Source organism: Perca flavescens, chromosome 3, assembly GCF_004354835.1.
Source record: "Perca flavescens isolate YP-PL-M2 chromosome 3, PFLA_1.0, whole genome shotgun sequence".
Lineage (NCBI taxonomy): Eukaryota > Metazoa > Chordata > Actinopteri > Perciformes > Percidae > Perca > Perca flavescens.
The window spans coordinates 25,435,783-25,457,311 of record NC_041333.1 but is presented as its reverse complement, the minus strand read 5'-3'; the positions used below and the strand labels follow the sequence as shown (position 1 = coordinate 25,457,311).

Here is a 21,529-nt window from a genome sequence, read left to right as displayed (position 1 = left end):
ACGGCTCCATTCGATTTGGGAAAGCACCGTCATTCTCTTTGGCTCTCTGGCTTACGTGTAGCAACGTAATTAACTTACGTCTTAAAATTACTTTTCTAAAGGCTATAACCCTGAAGCTGCACTTGTTACTCCCTGAACTGTGCTATTGCAAATACAGAAAGATCAAATTTGTGAAACCAGTGAAGAAATATATAGGCCTGGCAGACAAACAGACATCTCTACCTGCACGCATTCAGCCGTGCTCCCATGAGTGATGTAAAACTTTGGAGCAATGCTTTACCCTGCAAAACAGCTAAATCAAAATGGGACTAATAAAACATTTACAGCATTGGCAAAATTATACCAAAACAGAGACTGATTCTGTCTGTAATCAAAGCAGCACCAAAGTGAAACACCTCAAATATTTAGCGCCTGTATAAATATGTAGTGGATATACAGAGATATGCAGACACATATTTAACCATCAAATCATGTAGGATATGATTTATTTTTAATATATAAATACTTTCTATCATTACATACCTGCGGGTACAATGACTCTCCGCTCATTGGTTGTCATGTTGGGGGGAGGAGCATTCTTCTCATCCATGTAGTTTCCATAGCTCATCTGAGATGCATCATTACCCCCCACAAGCTTATTGCATTTACCCACACTGCAGTCCACCGGAGACTCCCTGCTACACAAACACACATACAAGGAAGTTAAAAATAATATTTAGCTAAATAAATTGGGTGTTTTTATTTTTATTTTTTTCGGTCATTGACTTTGGAATGGAATAGATAAGCCCTACACTAGCCAGGGAAAAGTTCACTGAAGATTAGAGGCATCAAGTGAAGGTTAGCTCTGGTAAAATGGTCTGTTAAATGACAAATGAAAATATGTATAGTAGCAGCTGTAGTAATGAACACCAAATGTCTAATATGTCTAATAAAGATAGATACAACTCATATCTCACTAAACACTAAAGCATGTAAGTTAAGTGGTTGTCATGCCATACCTGGATCCATTCATGTGCTCATATTCTCTCTTGACGTTGACCCGCACTGGCTGGTTGATCCACTCCTGCTGTGGGGGTAAGGGGTTGATTTTGTGGGTCTGGCCGTAGTCCTGTGTGCCAGATGCAGTCATGTCTGTCTTCGGGAGAGGGGCAGCAGCAGCGTACGGAGGCTCAAATAGGGACTGGTCTTCACTCACCACTGATAGCGCCTCCTGTAGGTGGAAGGAACACATACTTGGTATGTCTTTCTCAACTCATTTTTAAAGTGCCAGTATGTGAGCTCCCAAATAGGCCATATACAGCCCAGCCTAACCAATATACATTTAAAAAAAAAATAATAGGCTTATTTGCTTTCTTGTAGAGATTTAAGTCTGTCCGTTTCACTTAAGGCTACCACCACCAGCTGGTTGACTTAGCTTAGCATAAAGCCTAGACGCAGGGGGACACAGCTAGCCTTGCTCCATCCAAATGTAACAAAATAAACCTACCAACACTTCTAAAGTGTACAAATGATTTTATGTGGGCTTATGTGCTATATTTTGGGCACAGTGACTTCCTGGAGTCTGCTGTTTGATTGGCACACAACTTTACACTTTTTTGTACATATAAAAGAAATAAGATATTCAGTGTTAATTGAGGAGTTTTAGAGGTTCACACGTGTTTTATTTTTTAGACATGGCCAGGTTAAGTGTTTCCCCCTGCTTTTTAATGCTAAGCTAACCTTCTCCTGGCTGCAGTTTCTTATTTAACCCTTGTGTTGTCTTCCCGTAGACCATTAACTTGTTGTCCTTTTGGGTCAAAATTGAAAATAACCTTTTGTTTGCACTTTTTCCGACATTTTTTCTGTGCTTTTGACACTTTTTAAAACATTTTTGTGACTTTTTTTTCCCCCAACGCTTTTTTAAAATTCACGGTCAATGAACCTAATTTAAATTTTTTGTTTAAAAAAACTCAGAAACTATCAATTATTTTGACTAATAGTTAAAATCAGAGGATGTTGAGTGGATCACAGTTTATGTCAAAGTTTAGTAAAACCATTTCTTTCTTTTTTTTAAATGCTATAAAATTCAATGGAATTAATCATTCATGTTACCTGCGAAGAATGTTTTATGGCTTCCATACAACGTACTTCCATGCATCCATGTTATTTTTGGGCAGTTTGGATGAAATAAACCCATATTTCTGAGATAAAAAACTTTGAAAATGGGTCAAATTTGACTCGAGGACAACACAAGGGTTAACAGACAGATATGACAGTGGTATCAATCTGTTTTTCTAATTCTCTGCAAAGAAAGCAAAGAGGCAAAAATATCAAATTGTTTTCAGTAGTAATACATAGTTTTGTAATAAGAATGATAACAATAAACTCACAAACATGAGTAAATACAACTCCAGTCTTTCATTTTACACTACCCGGAAACCTGTGATGTCAAATTTTTAATCTCCAGTGTATTTTTTTGTTTACAGCAATTATGTGTAGTTATGGGTCATATCGTAGTCTGGCATCCTAAGCAGTTTGTGTACACAGCCCACGGAGCAACTGTAGCTTCCTGTTGATGTTAGGATGCCTTCAATCAGGGAGTATGACAGAGTTGTAAGGCTTGGCTTTACCCACGTACTGGTTTACCGACATTATCATTTAATACATATAGCTGTTCTACCAGTAAAGGTTGAACATTGGATCACAAAAACAAACAAAAGCAATGGCTCTCAAACTCTCATGTTTACTGTATGGGCTGACAAATAAAAATATTATAAACCAAATCTTTCCAGATTGCTGGTTGTGAAATCCTTTTCTCTTGCTCATTATCAGTTCTTAACTTGGACACAAAACTTCCCTGTCATGCCCTGATGTGTCTGTCTTGTCTGAGCGTTGGGCTTCCCTCCACAGCTGAAGACTCAACAGAAGCAGGGGGGGGGTCACTGCTACACTGACCCCTCTGCTGTAGCTCAGCTGGAGCAATGTAAGTTTATTAAAGAAAACAAATGCAGAAACTTGCGGCTGGCCAAGATATTACGTGGTTTACAACATGCTCCTTGTGTAATGTCTTGGAAGTAAAGCATGGATTGTGTACTTTGAGGTTTACCTTTTAACATACAGTTGTCACCACTAAGTGTTTGACAATGAACACAGTTGGGCAATGTCACCATGTCAGACCGGTGCCAGGCAACTTTTAGCTGGCACAGAATGGGGATCCTGCTCATCAATAACTTAAAGAGTCAGCCTTTCTTATAATTGGTCCATGCATCATTGTTAAAAACATACAAACACAAAAATAACAATGAGTCAGAAAATCAAGTGAAATCATTACAGTCATATGCTTCTGCTGGGGATTAGGCTTGGGTCTGATGCACATCTGGATCTGATAGGATCTGATGGCACAGCTTAGAACGAGACGTGTCTAATTCCCGAGGACTGAATTATTTCATTCCAAAATGCCACATATCTGCTTCGGGGGGAAAATGCTACTTGATATTCATTGATCAGTATTTCCAACATGTAGCCGTTTGCACTCTCTAAAATGCTGCTTCCATGAAAGCAAAATCCTCAGGATCTCACATAACTTCAGTATCATTCCATTCTAAGACATTTCATACAAGTAGAAATAGTTCACTTATCCCTGTTTGGATGATAAATGTCTCTTTTTATAGCAAAAGTTTTACAATAGGTACAACTAGAGGGTGCCTATAATAATGTTTGTGGACTTGGATAATAGATACTTTGATACTGATTGGCAGCCACTCAATCTGTGCTTTTCCTTAATTAGCATACTAAAGTTGAAATACTTCTAATTGATATTTGAAAGCATCGCAGATGCTACAGGTGAGGCCTTCGCTCTTTATCATTCATTTTCTCAAGTTATGTTGACCTTTGCAGTGGAAAAAGGTTTTAATTTGTAATTGCTCTGTAGTGCCCTATGTTGTAATGCCACAAACCCCCTACTGTCTGTGTCTGCACCAATCAAAGTATGGATACAAAGATTTACAAAGTGTGACAGCTTGTAGACACCATGGAATAAAAAGCACTTGTCTTCTATTTAAATAATGTGGTGAGGAGTGAGTCAAGTCAAACGCCTTCTAAAACACGAGATACATCTTTTTACTTCACACAGTTAGAACCAGCTTTGTCTATGAGACATATAAAATAAAAAAAAAAATTTGTATAAGCCTATACTACTATGTCAATGAAATACTACTCTTCAGGTTAATGGGTGGTTAAAAAAGCTAAACTTCTCTGGAGCGTTTAACCATCTCGCCAGAATTAGATTTTCCAGTGATTTCATCAGTGGATCCATCATAGTCTGAACCCTGGCAGCAGGACTCACTATCTGAGCAGAACAGACCAGCTAGTCTGTGGATGATAAAGTGTAGAAGAGTGAGGGAATGTCTCATTGCAGCCTGATAAGGGCTTACTGAGCTATTATGACTGTTGCACGTTATATTTACAGTGACATATCAGCCTGTGCAATTGAAACTATGATTGGCAAGTGGTGTGTGCCTATTTAAGATTGCAGATGTTTGTTTTTTTTTGTTTTTTTTTAAATAGGATCACACCACTCTTATGAAGAGAAGCTGCAAGGATGACAGACAAGTGCCTTCTTTCCAGTATCTGCATGGAACACACACATACTGCCAAAGAGCTTCAGGCGGTTTTCTGTCTCTCACAATGTCCACAGATAAATTTCCACTTTTAATCTAGATTAATTACTCCCGATGACCATATCTCAACATAATCACTAAAAACTCTAAAAAGTCCTGAGTCAAAAAGTTTTTTGTTCTTAATATAATTTTTTTTTCTGAAATCTGAATTCTATTTTTGCCATATATCGTTTTGCAGTGCCACAGACAGAGTGGGGGGAAAGCTGTTAAACGGCACCATTAGAAGCATTGTGTGCGTGTGACACCTGCTGGGAGCCACCTCTGTTCGGTTTACATCAACCAAGTATATCTCTCCAAATGCTTCACGACGCGTCTGGAGCAGACTGGATATATGCAATAGCTCCACATCCAGTCTTCACGTGTGATTGTTTGGCGTTCACACACACAGCCATCTAGCAGGAGCAACCCAGAGGGGGGCATTCCTGTCCTTTGTTTAAGGAGGAAGAGGAAACCTGTCAGGAAAAGATTGTGTGGAGCAGGAAGCTCTCATGGCTAGAGAGCCCTTCCTTTCTTTTAGCGAGCATGAATGCAGCTAGCAGCCAGTCATTTACTCCCAAGGATTCAATAATGATTACATTAATTATCACAAAACTCTTGCTTTGTTACAAACATCCAGGCTGAGACATTAATGTCCTCCTCCAGCATGGCTTTCGTCCCCGATACATAACAAAACAATCACAGCGCTGTGAGCGGTGAATGAAGGGACTTTAGTGACTATATGCAGCCTGACATTTTTGTCTGCCCAACGTTTACACTCTTCCAAAACTCACACCACACCCAGCCGCCACAAACCCGTTACTTTACATTTCTCAAAGAAAGAGCAACAATACGAGCAAATGCAGACTGCTGCATTCTTCTGAGCTTACACCGGAGGACACAGACTGAACGCATCGCGGGGTGAACTAATAGGGACTTGCCATTCAACATCTGGTGGCTGCAGCCATAATGCATCTGGAATTTGACTGTCGGGGGCCAGTAGCCAAAGTTAATATAGACCAGCGCTCTTGACTACCAACATACCGTTTCAAAACAGTTGTGTAACTATATAAGGAGCAAGCCAAGGTATCATTGTAAAGCATGTGGGTTTTAAGTGTTGCAAACATAGCAGTTACCGCATGCAATTACCAAATGACAGCTTTCCTTACACTTTCACAAAACTTTGTGCGCAAGGGAGGGTGAGACGTTACAATATTGAACAGCAACAAAGACAAAGATAGATTATTTCTTGTGTAAATAACCAATCCACCACACTTTTTTGACCCACGGCAGTTTCTTCGGACCGAGCCGGGCGACGTGCCACACCGCTGTTGCGCAGCTCGACACATCGTATCCAGCGGCACATCTTGCCATGGCTATTGCTCAATCCCCGCTGCCCAGACTAAACCAAATCGTTGAACTCGTGGATTACATATACCTATATGAAAGTACATTCAGCGTAGGTTCTGAAATAAACAGCCACTCCTATGCCTTTCCAGAGGTGCGTAATTGTGCGCTTATTGGTCCCCAAAATCCAAAGCGTGATTCTGATTTAGCCTTGAATCCACACCGTAGCGTATCCTCACAACCAGACAGCTTACTGAGAAAGGGATACTTTTAAAGAAAGAGGAAAACGAAGGAAATCTGGTTACCGCTTTCAGACCGAGAGAAAAAAGCCGCTCATCGTCGTCAGATTGGAGGTCCCAGCTCACAGACCGACACAGAGGGGCATTTCAACCCATTGCTTAAAAAAAGGAGGCGCAACTCCGAAAAAGCAGTCTCCCACAAACTCATACACCCCGTTCTCCACCCTTACCTTAATAGTTCCGTCCATTTTGCCCAATTTTCAGCGGACCCCGACAATATCCCAAACATGACACGGTCCTGAATTAATTCCAGCCCCCGGTATGCGGCGGAGAGAAAGAGACACTTTTACCGGATTGAGTTTTTTCTTTCCTCTAAATTTGGGAAGTGAAGTCACCACTGTTGAGAAGGTTGAGAAGGAAGCTGTGTGTCACCGAAAGCCCTGCCTTCAAAAAAAAAGCAGGATACTGTCCCAGAGAGATAAGCAGGGAAAACAATTGAGTGTTCGCTCCACTGTTATGTTTTTCTGCTCGGAAATATTTACAGGATGACTGCCTGCGTTGCGCACAGCCATTGCTGTGTAGCCTGCTGTAGAATAGGCTCGTGTTTTGCTTTCCCAGTTGTGTCACATATGGTGTGGAAGGGTTTTCTATTTGTCCGACTTATGAATTATTTCTGCACACATTTAACTGAGGTTTTCGATAATGAGGTTTACTGTCGCAGGACACTCTTAAGTTATGTGATCCCACGTTTTAGAGCGCTTTTTTTGGTTCACGCCTACACTTCAGACGTGCATATCGCCATGCCTCCATCCCTCTGTAAATCAGTATATTCTATGTTTTATCCTAAATTCCATAGTGGAAGTGATACATTAAATGAAGTTTATCTTTGAATGTGGACAGATGTTTCTCTCAGACTTACTGCTGACAATGCTCTAAATCAAGACAGGAGAGAAACCTGAACACCTTTTGCAGGAGTTGTGGCAACCTTGTCTTTTTTAATGTTACAACTCTCTGTGAAGTTTTCCTGAGACACCATTAATAAAACCCAAGCATTCAGTTCCTAACCGCACTACAGTCTGAGGGTCTGCTCTACACGTGTGCGTCTGCTGTTCCGCGCACAACTGAATGGATGAAAGCAGCCTGCATTACAAAAAAAGTGCATTTGAAAAGGGGGCTCAAATGCAAATTGTTAATATTATTTTTATTATTGTTGTTCTTATTGAATTTGCCATTGCTATTCAATGATGTATCTACTCGCCTGAGCCCTCAAAAGAGAAATCCCCTAATCCCTACCCCCACATAGGTTTTTTTTTTCTTTTCGTCTGCTCTATGAAATTGCCCTCATCAATTCAAGCATAATTTTAGTGCAGATGCTAGACATGGAGCCAGTTCAGAACGTGACCAGACCAATAACACTGCAAGAAACGTCCATTTTTACAGCACATTCAGCATTTCAGTGATATATACAACATGTAAATCTAACGAGTAGATAACTTAGATTTAAAGGAAATCCACGTTCCAGATTATACTATTTTAACTGTTTCAGTTATTCATTTTGAGTAGATTAGCGATCAATTCATCACTATCAAGAAAATCACATTTGATAGGAAAAGACTTTTCTTTGAACCAAAGTGAATGTATCTCATTACACTGCCAGTTTTTATAACGCTTAACAATACTAAGATTTAGTTGAAATCATGATGATGATGATGATGATGATGATGATGAATATTTTTTGCAGTGTTGGGGTTCGAGTGGCCAAACGGAGACTGCGCCTCCACAAGGACTGACAGCAGGGCCGGCCTGTCTGCTCTCGACTTGGGGGTCTGGTCGGGCCGAGGGCCCCCACCCTTGGGACCACCACATCTGGATCCTGCTAAGGGTCAAGGCTTCTCCTGCCTGAGGCCAGTTCAGACTCGTGTAATTAAGGGAGACACCTTGTTTAACTCTTCAGTGACTGGTTTGGTTTCTTTATTTTTCTGTTTTTCTATACATTCCAATGTCTGAGGTTTTCAAAGAGGCATTTTATTTTAGGAAGATTAGTGATAAAGTGGCACATTTAGGAGAGTTGGTGATTCACCATACAGGACTTTATGACCAGTAATAGAACCACATCTCTTAAAACACCCCACTTTTTTGTTTTATACTGTGATGTGGGTCTTTGGATTCATGTCATTAGGTTCCATTAATAAAAAGGAAAGTTTATCCTCTACTATAGTCCATGCAGTGTTATGAAATACTTTCCAGGATGCTTTTCGAATGACACAAACTCCTTGTGTTTACCTGACAAGTCTGATATTCTAATCAAACAAAATTTCGCCAACAGCTTGCCTCAGACAAGAGCACTCCCTCTCTGTATTAAAATACCTGCCATCCCACTCATACCTATTAGGAAGACTAGGGGTCCAGGACCTACCAAGACCATAATGAATACAGTGGTAACAAACATTTTGGGAGGCCAATAAACAGATGCAGGTTGGTTTATACAGTGAACCACAAAACATCTGGCTTGACGCTGAAACTAGACAGCCAGACATTTCTTCCTTACACCATGAGCCAGTAGCTCCTCTGTCTCTCCGCTAGGGCAAGCAGCCAGAGGTGGGCGGACACTATACAGCGTTGATGTTGAGCCGTCTTTCAATTGTTAGGCTCATAGGAAGATTTGATGTATGGAGAATTTGGTTAGAGAAAGTGAGTATTGGGAGTTTTATTTCTCGCATAAGCCAAACAAGTCAAAACAATCTGTCAAAAGGGGAATACTGTATAAACAGGGACATAAACTTTATGAGGTTTCTTTAATCAGGCAACTTTTTGTTAACAGTATACTGTATTCAAGACAAAACAAGTCAACATGCTTGTTTTTTCTGTTGTTTTTTTTTATAGTGTAGTCTCCGAATGGTAGGTTGCACATGGGTACCTCATTTGATAAGTCAAAGGTGGGGTGGGGAATTACTTCCAGTGCTGAGTGTTGTGAGAGACTTTTCCAAATAAAAAAACAGCCCCAGTCAATGTGAGCCTGCTAACTTTGCTGTTTATTAGACATCAGACTTGTATTCAGATCATTCCTTCTCTCGGTCAAAATACCGAGGGCAAAAAATGGAGTCTGCAGCACATATAAGCACGAACTGTCTGGCCCCTCGCTCTAGGCCATAATTAATTTGAGATTTATTTTTATTGGAGAGTTCCAGTCTCGCCTGGCCTTAACCAAACAAAACCAAATGTTGGGCCGTGGATTCGCTTGAATGAGGAATATTTCTTTAGATTTTGTATTGAGGCGTGCCACATTCTGACCAATATCTCCCTGAATGTGAGTGAGCCAGTGAGTGCAGCACTTGCACGCAAAAAATACACGCTACCCTGAATCCGAGCAGAATAAGAAAAACAACATTATTGGAATCAGAACAAACAGAAATAATCTAGGCTGCATTTCCACAGCAAATCAAAGCAGATATGACATGCAAGCACTGTAAAATTGAAAGATAACTTATTCCATGCTCAAGTCCCACTAACCTGCTTGTCCCTCATTGGCCTCCTTTCTTTTTTTTTTAGGGAGCAGAAAGACTCAATTAAGAGCATATTTTCTCCTCAAACATTCCGCGCTATTCAACTCTCACAACAAATCAGGAATTGTTCTGAGGCCTGAAACGCCGAGTCTTTCTGCAGTGGCACAAACGCTGTGGCTGGATGAAAAGAGCCCTTATTCAAAGGGGGAATAAGTCTTCAAAACATTAACAGGTCGCCCTTGGAAAAATTCCTTGATTATGAAGATATTACTTCAGCTCGCCTCTGCACAATGGCTCATTTTAATCAGGCACAATCCGAGCAGTCACCCTCGGAGGATTATTATGATGGATGTGAGCAAAAGTCATGCTGCCAGATTAATTGACTAAGTACACGGTAAACTTTACATGGTCATACACAATGTTTTATATAAAAAATATTTAATGGCGTCAGTGCCTCAGAAATGTAGCATTTGCAGGTATTCACGCTGCGCCATGTGTGACGCGATGCCCTTTTTTTATGTGAAAACCAGATGTGTGCTGTTTGCTTTATTTACATTCTCAGGACTGTGGAGGGGAGAGAGAGTATGTGAGAGAGAGAGAGAGAGAGAGAGAGAGAGAGAAAGAGAGATTCATGACGTCAAACATAATAATGAGCCATAACAGCAGCATTTTTAAGACAAAAAAAAAACATCGACAAAAGCGGAATCGATCTTGGCACTTCAGATAGACCACAAAATAGCCACATTTCAACAAGTGACTTTACATCGTAAACATGCAGCCGTTTACTACATAACAAGGTGGCAATCAAATGTAATAAGCATGGCATCTGTGCAAAGCTACTTCTTCTCTTCTATTCTACTATTATCATTTTGCAAGAAGAAGCCTTTTTTTATTTGTCTCCTTTAAAATCAGCATCAGCAAATTAACTGTAAACATGTAACCTAATACTTCTTTCTAATAGAAATAATTATAGATAATCATCACTGATTGTTTTTACACTCTAAGACACTCTAAGACTGGCATGACTTGAATACGAGGAGATATGGTTGGACATCACAGCCTGAGTAAAAAAAGAAAAAATGAAAGGACCCCCAGTTTGTCCCTCCAACATTACCTGATCGAAGAGACGGTGGTGTCTTACCTTGACGTAAGACGACGTGTCAGGGACAGTTTGAAACATGTCTACTTGACAGACAGGCCCAAGGGTGCTTAGTGTCCAATGGGCCCTGAGAAAAAGGAAAATATAGAGAATAAATAATAACGTAATAACATTAGTATTTTTTTTCGATTGTATTGTTTTATTTCTATATGTAGCCTATTATTTATTATTTTATTGGTTATCTGAAATATTGTTAAACTTTCAAGCGACAAAAAAAAAAAAAACACAAATGCATTTTCTTGTTGTCAGTAAGACACACTTGACAGCTGCGCGCTGGACAGCTTACATTCACACAGTGCCGCGGGTTTTGTGAACCTCTACACATGTGTAACCACTTCCATCAAAATAAAGGGAAAGTCAAAGTATGTCTGACTGTACACATAACCATTTGATTCATTCATATCGATGCCTCGTTTTTCTCCACAGTGGTCAGAGGTATTAGACACGGGTAGGTTTTTAATTACCACTGTGCGTACATTAACAAAACCAATGCATAGCCTACACCACTAACCTACTGGTAACATGGATGAATGACTCCAAGTCGCCCAATAGGAGCATGGGCAGCAAGAAGAAGAAGAGGGCCCCATCCCAACCCCCATCACGTTTTCCCCTAAAGCTTACCACATATTGAAACACTTTTCGCTTTAATAAGTGCAGCTTACAAAGTCTAGGGTGAAAGGGCACTTAGAGGACGGTGTCTTTAGCCCTTCCCTCCTTGTGCAATTATTAGGAAGGCAGCGGCATAATGGTTGTTATATAGACTGTGTGATAAAGCAAATGAACGTATATAGACATGCAGGACGCACCACTAAAGTTCAGCATATCTTAACAAGGCCTATGGGACATCATTCTCCTGTTCAGTAGCATGTGTGCTCTGACCTGTCAGGAGGATTATAAATATACAACCGTGAACCTTTTACCGACTCTGCATTTGAGCGTAATTAGTGTTAGATGCAGACGCGCCCTTGTGATCTTGTGCCAATACCTGACAGGGAAATTCAACGGGGAAAAAAAGAGAAAAATTATACAATAAAAAAAGGGGACTTATACCTTCCTACACACGCTCAGGGGTTTAACAGCACTATAATTTATCTTTTTTTACAGCACAATTTCACGTCGAAGTTTTTTCTACTTCTTTTCATTGAATTCCTGCCCCATGATAAATTAGCCAAGAAAGAGAGGGGTTATATATGAACGTGGCACGGCTTAATGTAGAGGACCAATGTGTTTTTTTTTTGGTTGTTTTTTTTTGGTTGTTGCTTTTTTGTCTTCTCGGCTCCTGCAGGCAAACGCAGGGCTCGCCTCATAAAGTTCCCCAAATGCATCCAATTTCTACGCGGTAAAAAGTGCATAGGACACCGCATCTGCAGCCAATTAGGCAGAGGAGGACTGGTGAATAACGGCGTGAACCTCCCTCCGAGACAGCCCCGTGGGCCGGGACCCCTCTAGTGTTACATTTTAAGCATCTTACCTTGCTGTTATCCATCATAAACGAGAGCCAACTGATTTTGAGCTAATACGCATTCCATTTTTTTTTTCATCTTACATGTAGACTGAAACCCTCTAAAGTGATACAGCGAAGAGGTGATCTCACAAAAGTTCAGTATTTTTTTCTATTGCAAAACCCATATTTAACTCAGACCTTAAAAAAAAAAGTTAAACTTTGAATGTCAAGAGTGAAGCAATAAGACAAACAATATTGGAAATAGAGGCAGTTTTCATACACTTTCCGAAACATCCGCTCTTTTTTTATATCAATTGAGGTACAATCTGTTTTTTTTGTTGTTGTTTTTTTACAATGTGACTGCGCATCAACAATAGCAATAAAACAAGTGGTTAGATTTATAGTCCTCCTGCATGGACACCTTTGCTGCAGAGTTTGTCTGAGAAAAGACTTTCAGCAAACGCGAAGTGTTATTTTTCCCACTCACCTGTCGTTTTTCTCTCGGTCGTTATGTCGTTTTCGATCAAATCACTCCTTCGCCAATTCTAAACAATTAGTCCCGTCCAGGCAAAGCCAAAGCCGTTTTCTAATAATGATGACAGTGAGTTATTTTTGAAAGGGGCTGAAAAGGAGCGCCGGGTGTATGCATGGAAATGTTGCTGAGATGGGAGAGTCGCGACCAATGAGCAGCGAGAGAAAACCTCCCCTTGCCTGCCGTGTGAGGCCACTGAACCATGAAATAAGGGGAAAGCAGAGAGAGTAAGAGCGTCATAAATCTGCTTTATAAAGTATTTTGGTAAAGTGTCGAAAAAAAGTCTGTATGCATATAGTCTTAGATGTCTCAATAGTTAGTATTCATTTGTGATTAAGTTCACACAACACTGCAGATATCGGAACAGCGGTGGTGTATGTGGTTAAACTGCTCTGTGGACAGTCAGAGAACTTCAAAAGCCCCACAAACATCATTACAAAAACATAATATTCCTCTAAGAAATATAATTGTACTTTCTTTCACCTTCTCTCCGCAAATAAAAGGTGGGAAATTGTGTTTAGATGTATTATAACGACATAAAGCACTTTATCTGACCCGCTCCCCACCTCCAATAAAAGATCATTCACAAGGACCAGGCTTGATCTGCTGTAGCCTATATCTGGAACATATAGAGCATCTTTTTGATCCTCACACCTCTACAGCTCTCTGCAAAAATATCCATGCAGGTAGGAATACATAGCCTGCTATTGTGTTGACTTTAAATCAGTACAATGAATTTTAATAGCCATCGGCAACATGCACTCAGGAGTTTCTCTGCAGACATTCATTCATGTTCCTGTCTGTCCTCATGGTGACAGTTCCCGCAGGAATACAACCAGCAGCACGAGTTCCTCTGCAGCGGGTTTGTCTTTTCCTGCTCAGTTGACCCCACTCAGTTCACTAACTTCATTTCCTTCACATTGCTGCCCTCATCTTCGAAGATTCCCCCATAGGATGTGGGGCAATTCACGGTGAGGAAAGTCGCCCAACCATAGCATTTTACAGCCTCATCAAGGTCGCTATTTCACGCAGAGCAACCAAAGTGAAACAGAGAAGTCGCCTGTAACGTTTTTTCTTTCTTTTCTTTTCTTTTTTTTGCATTGGAAAGCCCTAACACATGCCAAAGATGAGTGTGAGTTGTGGGATCTGTTGCTGTACTTTAGGCCTATTGCATGTGCTCATTTGCAACACGCATCCATCATATAAAAATATTTTTTTGATTATGATTAGCCTACTTTATGTGTTATTTTTTGGTAAATAGTGAGGTAATGACAGAAAAAAAGTCTGGAAACATTTGGAAGTTACAGTGCTGGGGGTCATCTGGTAAAAAGGTCGTCTCTTTCATCACCGGCTAGACCTTCTGTTTGTGGCACCGCTTCCTAATGCAATGATTAAAAACAACAACACCGATCATAGTGTTCCCAGCAAGAAACAATGGACGGAAATCCCAACATCCGTTTTACTGAAAAATGGCATTCATGCGACTGCTGTGTTGCCTTCCTCAGGATACAGTAGAAGAAGTTTTCTAACACATTTGAACAGCAACTATTACATTCTCCAAAAAAAATGATTAGCTATTAATACTAATATTAATAAAGGTAGAGCCATTAGCTGTTTTAATAGGACACCAGACTAAGTGAAGTGTGCCCATGAACCAAAAGCAGCTTTTGATGGTTATAAGTCAAGAGCTTACTATCAGAACTCATTCAGCATTGAAAACATCACATGTTAAGTTAAATCCCATTTTCACTTAAGAATGAGAAGAAACAGGTTGCTATCTACTACAGCACTGAAAAGAAGACAAAGAGTAATTTCGGATATAACTGTTACGTGTCAGTACTAGACCTACACTAAGTCAATTCATATCATATATATATATATATATATATATATATATATATATATATATATATATATATACATATATATATATATATATATATATATATATATATATATATATATATATATATATATATATATATATATATATATATATATATATATATATATATATATATATAATTAATTATTAGTGCCTGTTAAACCTATCAAAGGTAGTTCAACTGATCCACTGTGACTGTCAACATTCTGATTGCCTTGTCCTATGTGTCAACACTCTTTCTTGAGTTTTTTTAAGGAGTTGAAAAAAAAAAACTGAATATATTTGCAAATTGTCTGGTTGTTTCATCAACTCTTGAGTCTTGCACCATCCGGGACTTCTTGTTTTTGCCATGGTATTGACATTACATGTGGAATGTGGCTGTGGGGTAATTATGCCTCTTGGTTTGGGGCTCACACAAGACTCCCTGTTGATTGTCTTTCAGGATTATTTAGAATATATATGCTTTCATATTGTTGACAGAATCTCCTCCTGTACTCCTGTTTTTTTAATTTTTTTTTAGCAAACTTAATCTCATTTTGCAGTGAGGCCAAACAATCTGCCATCAACAGTTTCCCATATGCAGTCCACTGCCAGTCTTTCCTCACTGGTATGTTAACATTTCAGAGCTCATTCTCTTGGGATTCCACCAAAAACACTTGTATTTGAGATGATGTGGGCAACCTACAGACATCTGCGATTACATCGCCCAGAGTAAATGAAGCTCCTTACTCTGAACTGTAATGAGTTATTTATTTAGTTGAAAGAGCAACCGAGAGATGATCTGAAGATGGAGATCGGTCTCATTCCAGACCCTTTTTTCTTTTTTTTTTTTTTTTTTTTTTTGCTCCTCTGGGAGAGAGAAAATGGCAGTGTGGCACCAGAGAAGGCAGGGCAGAGTAGCAAATCTTTTCACGCAAGCTTCCAGGCAGTCATGGGCCAGACATGGAACAGCACAGGGCTCATGTTAAAAAAGAGTGGGAGTTCTTAATATTTGTATCCTTTTTATGTATGGAATTACAGTTTTAAAGATTTAACCGAGGCCTAATTGAGAAACAGGAGATGTGTTGGTAACACAACAGACACCCCCTCTCTACACTATGACAGACTGCAATGATGCCAAAGCTACAGCTTCTTTTGTTGCAAGACAAAGATAAGAACAGAGTTGTTGTTATTTGCCAAACTTTAAAAGATACAACCCAACAACAGAATTCAAAGAAACGTATCAAAACTCTCGCCTGTCCATTGAAAAAAGCTCACACAGAGTGCAGACAGCAGCCCACTTGTGTGTGTGCTGATAATTAGCAAGGGGAAGTATTAAATTAAAGCAAGGCAGTCATTTTATGAGGCAAGCATTTATGAAGGTAATAGCATCCCTATAAATTAACGACCTCCCAATGCCTCCTGATGTGTTGCCACTCATCAGGTCCAGAGCAAACCACGGATACATCCACTATGTGACCTCAGCCGTTCAGTCTTGGTATTCTTGCCCCCGGGGGTTGTGCTTAGATGAGAGCTTGGGAGAGTGGTGGTTTGTGGAAGGACATGTGGTGTCGAGACGAAATGCATGTTATCATTGCATATAATATGTTCTGGTATGCATTTAATCAAAAGAAAAGAGGGTGTATTTGGGTTAGTGTCTGGCTCTCTGCTTTATACAGCTACAGTGTGTCCATATACACTACACTACCTAACACTACAAAACATGGTGAATTTTGCTTTTCTGACAGTGTATACATGGATTTCCCAGACCACTTATCTTCTGTCAATTCAGCTGTAAGTGTGGACACACCCTGCCTCTGGTCCAGACTGGGCATGGGAAACAAGGTGCTCACTTTACGTTTTAAATGAATCTCGGTTGCCAGGAGGTAGTCATCCCTACATGAACAACATAAGGCTGAAATAAAGCCTCTGAAAATGACTGCTCTTGTGGAAAAAAGCAGGGCGAGCGAGAGCAGGAGGAAAGCAGTGCCATTTAGAAAGCCTAAATCATCCCTTGCACTATAAATCCACTGACCGCTCATCATTCAGCAGCATTTTAAAAAGCCCTTAAAGAAAAACACAGAGTGAAATGAATATGCTGTCACCTCTCATTTGGGTCTGGCCCGCTGGCTCAATAAGAAAAGTGTTGTTCCCTGGAAGGCTGCTAGCCCGGGCTGAGCTCTCAGGTTTAGGGTTCACCCCTGTCCCGCATTCTCAAGGCTTTTGAGGCCTGTGTCTCTCTTTCCTCCCCCACGTCCCCCCAGACATGTCTGACAGGCTGAACTCGATGTGGGCTGCTCACCAGACTACAAAAATCATTCATCTGTGCCTTCAGACGGTCAAATCTGGATCTAATAAAGGGAGCTTGCCTATTGATCCTATTCATAGGGAAAGCTACTGCCAACTCTGACCACTGGAGGGCTCTCTGGCTCAAGCTAGAAGCGGCCAATTGAGGACTTTGGTACCCTTTTGTTTAAAATGGGAGACATTATGAACAAGCAGGGATGATTAACATTTTGTGTAGATTAGCTGAGGTGATGTTTTATTTTAAAAAGTCTTTAAGCTTTTAAGGAAACCTAAGTTTTAAGTAGTTTTTTTTAAATGTTATTTGATACGTGTAACTGTGATTTATCTAAAAACAACATATACTGTGTCCAAATATCTGCATGATAAGATGTTTGTTTCCTATTCTAAGCTGCCTTGTGGGATCATTAGGGCCAAAGATAACAAAGGCACCCTCCGTTTTTACCTGTGGCACAAACAAAGATGTGAAACAGGAAACTGCCGTGCTCTGACACATTACCAGCTACGTAGATGAGGGCAGTAGGACTTTGTTTTCTTTGGAACACTCAAGTGAAGCAGAATTAATGTCCATGTCGCAACACAAGAAACATCCTCACACGGGCAGACAAGGATAGGGAGGCATCTGAGAATGAAAGAGGAGAGGGACAGTGAGAAGGAGAAGGAGAGTGAGTCACAGTCACTTTTTAGGGTTGTGTTTATGTGTGGGTGAGGGCACTACCCCAAATGCCTAGGCAAAACCACAGCATTCCACGGCGGGTCTTAAAGAGACAGAGCAAAGCTGTCATCATGGGTATTTGGGGAGTAAAGTGTTAACATATGGTGAGGGCTATTTGAGACGGCTGGTGAGACGCACAGAAGCCAGTAGGTGGCCATGCCAGCTCTCTGATTGCATTCTGACAGAAGACCTCAACAGCTCAAACTGTATGTCAGGTAGTGTTTGAGGAAAAAGTAGGTTTAAATATTTCTGTTTCAATTTGGCAAAGTACAGAAACGGATAAAATGTTAAAAAAAAAAAAAAAAAAAAAAAACATCAAAATTTCACATGAATTTCATTCCAAACCACGCAGACATTTAGTTTTTGGCTTGTGTAATGCCACTGATAAAATGATCGTTGAAGATGTACTGTATCAGCATTTCAGAGACCCAGTGATAGAGGGCAGAGTTGAGCTATGAAACAATTGTAAGAGCAGCAGTGTGTCTTGTCAGGCTAGTGCTTGAAACCTTTCTCAATAAGTTACAAACGTTTGAACCTTTAAGTTATCTCACATAACTGTAATTTAAACAAGTTATTAATAAAATAATATGTTTCCTATTAGCTTACGTGGACCTCTAAGATTCTTGTAGCAAGATCTTCTGGTGTATAGGCTAGTTTTAGAATTCTCTATTTGACAAAAATCAGCCTGCATACAAGTGACAAGTGTACAAAACCAGAGTTTGGATTTACAGAAAAGTCTACCAATGTAGTCTGAGAATTTTACGAGACACGGTATTGTGTGTGCACTTTTGTTTTTGGGCTGTTTTGCGCACATCACAAACACAAACTGAAGGCTTGGTAACACAGCACAGTGAGGTGCCGTACTGAAAGCATCTTCATCCATAGACAGACAGCAGAGTGGGTGAGAAGTCTGCATGATGACAGGCCCAGATTGCATGTAGAGGAAGAAAAACAGTTTGCTGCTAGGAAGAGAGAGAAAGAAGACGAGAAAGAGAACGAGAAAATGATAGAATTGTGTACGTGAGGAGGAAGGTGAGAGCATGGCGATGGTGTGTTGATAATCGGGTGATTAGAGAAAGAGAGAAAGAGAGAAAAAGAAAGCGTGTTAATAGGGGGGTGTTTTACAGAGAGGGCTTCTGAGAAGGAAAGAGAGGATGCAGAGAAGGAAATGAAATGAAGGTTAGGGGGCAAAAAGAGAAACCGCCTGTTTCCTCCCTGAAAATCCACGGCACAATATGGACTTAACATCCTTAAACCATCAACTGAGCTCTAAAAATAACCCTGTTTCTGCACAGTAAGAGGTGGGAGTAGGGGTGAGTGAGGTGTGGGTGAGTGGGGGCGGCTGGCGGTTGGAAATGGGAATCAGCGCATGAGACTGGGAGTGAAAAGTTGGAGAGAAACAAAGAAACACCACCCTGCCAGACAGTGGTGATGAGAGATGGGCCAGAGATTGCGTGGCTGCTTGTGCATGTGTGTGTGTATGTGTGTGTGAGAGAGAGAGAGAGAGAGAGAGAGAGAGAGAGAGAGAGAGAGAGAGAGAGAGAGACAAAGATGGAGGGAGCTAGAGAATGGGAGTAAGAGAGTGAAAGTGGAGGAGAGAGAACCCCAATCTAGACCTGAGGGACTGAGTTATCTCAGTACTTTCACTTGGTAAACACTCTGTTGGAAATACCATTTCTCTAATCTTGAACATGATGAGGGCAGAAAATGATTCACCTGCTGACTGACCTGGGAATTATAAGCAATTTGCTAAAGATTTGGATTTCTCTTACAAAACACATGATGAGCTGCAGTCTTGTGCTAGAAACCTTTTTGTGTGACCACAATGCACTAGAAGGTGAAAAACGCATTGTTAACAGCTTGGACCCAACCTTACAGTCAAAAATGCATGCAGAGAACCTGCTGCTGAGAACCTTGGGGAAGCACTGCAACCAACCACTGCATTTTCTCCACACAGTCTTCCTTCTGAACAGATATGATTTGTCCTACTGATGACATACTCTTGACTTTGGCTCTTTTTTCTCCATTCTGAGCATGTTCGAAACTCATCCAGCCTTGAAAAAACATCCCATGACCTATGTGCCATCTTGTTCATAACAACGTGTGTGCCTACACCTGCTTCTGCTGTGCCAACTCTTTCGGGCTCTGCGTAGTCTCACTTGCCAGACCTTACTCCACAGCACTGCGGAGTAAGGTCTGGCCCCCTCCATACATACACTCGTGGATAGGAGAAAAAAAAACGGCCTGGGTTGTTGGCATTTCTTTAAACCAATCACAATGGTCTTGGGCACTGCTAAGCTCCGGTCGCAGAGACGGTGTATCTGGAAATTGGTCTCAGGAAGCATTTGCACCCTGCAAAAGAAAACACCACTTAAAATATTAAATTAAGTCAACTGTTTACACAATACAGTAACGGGAGCTATTTAAATTAGGTGGATACATGGTTAAACGTAATTTGCTCATACCAGTGTATTGCGTGTGTATTTTGTCCATAGCAACCCATCCTCTAAGTCAGTACTACATCAAGTTTTTGTCCCTCATGTCTTAAAAAAAAAAGTAACTTTCTAGTGCTAAGGGTCTCTGAATCAAACCAATACTAAAAGATAGAGGAATGCCATCATTGCAGTCAGTTTCACCCGGTAAGGATTCCTATCGTTCCGGAGGTTTTTACTGGGATCCGAATTATCTGCAGAGGTCTCCTTCTCTCCAAAACAAACGGACCCAGGTGATTGAAACTAGTAAAAACACTGAATAAAGCAGTTTCATGTTAAAAATCTGTGTTTCTCCGACGCTTTTTAGTTGAGCCGTTAACTTTTTCTCACCTTTTTTCTCTGATAACTTAAGATCAAGACGTTGGCAGATTTTACTGGGAGCCAAATTATTCGCAAAGATCTCCTCGGACCCAAAACAAACGGACCAAGTTTCACGTAAAAAATCTGTGTTTTGCTAAATGTTCAGCATGTTGGCGGAGGGGCTGGAGCCGAGCTGCTGTTAGCTCAGTATCATAAACATGTGGATTACAACTGGATAAAAAACTGCTTCTAGCAGACAATCACAACGCTTGACACGTGCAAAGGGAATATGACGCCATTCACAGGCGATGGTGACCAAATGACAAGGGCCATGTCCTTGATTAAAATTACAGATTTCTTTGGGTTTGAACATTGTTGGAAACATTTGGGATTTGGGATTGCCAAGTACACTACTCATCTAAAAATATATAACATGAGATTGTTGCTTTGTTGTTAGAGGTGGGCAATATATCGTTTAGAAAATAATATTGTAGCGTTACGGCTCTGCTGCACGGCTGGCTAGGTAGCCAGCCGTCATACCTACCAGCCGGTAGGTATGACGAGGAGACAGTGGCCGAAGTTTAACCGGATGGACCGGGCTTTATTACCTTCGAACACAGGCTAATAACAGGGTTGCAAGAGTGCCCAAAAACAACAACAAAAGAGCTGCTGGCCCCGACTACCTCGTTAGCTTCCTCCCTCTCCTAAAACTTCCCCCTACCTTCCCGCCTCCTCACCAACCTGACCAATCTGCTGAACTAGGGCAACATCTTCCCCCAATGAACACCCCCCTCCGAATCTCTCCCATATTAGTCCTGCAGGGTCGCTACAATATCCAAATTGTTGTATGGACGATATGCAAAATTGGGATATCGAATATTTCATAATTTGTACAATCCGACCCCCCAAACATGAAAAGAGCTGAAGGAAGTTAAAGAGAAAACAAATAGCGCACACTATAACCTTCTAAACAATTATATGTAGCGATTTTAATAC

At 40.6% G+C, this 21,529-nt stretch overlaps 1 protein-coding gene across 4 annotated transcripts in view; it reads right to left on the bottom strand.

Moving 5' to 3' along the window:
- Positions 1 to 12,991, bottom strand: part of fli1 (Fli-1 proto-oncogene, ETS transcription factor) — a 32,019-nt gene extending 19,028 nt beyond the window's left edge. Inside the window, exons 1-4 of one of the 4 annotated variants that reach the window (XM_028573843.1) lie at positions 12,814 to 12,991; positions 10,865 to 10,949; positions 999 to 1,210; positions 523 to 677 (exon numbers count right to left, since the gene is read on the bottom strand). In XM_028573843.1, the coding sequence (XP_028429644.1) occupies positions 523 to 677; positions 999 to 1,210; positions 10,865 to 10,903 (406 nt within the window). In that variant the 5' untranslated portion in view covers positions 10,904 to 10,949; positions 12,814 to 12,991. Of the gene's footprint in view, positions 1 to 522; positions 678 to 998; positions 1,211 to 6,450; positions 6,606 to 10,864; positions 10,950 to 12,813 lie in introns of those variants that run through there. The other 3 variants (XM_028573845.1, XM_028573846.1, XM_028573847.1) reach the window with 3 other exon arrangements.
- Positions 12,992 to 21,529: the final 8,538 nt, after the last annotated feature.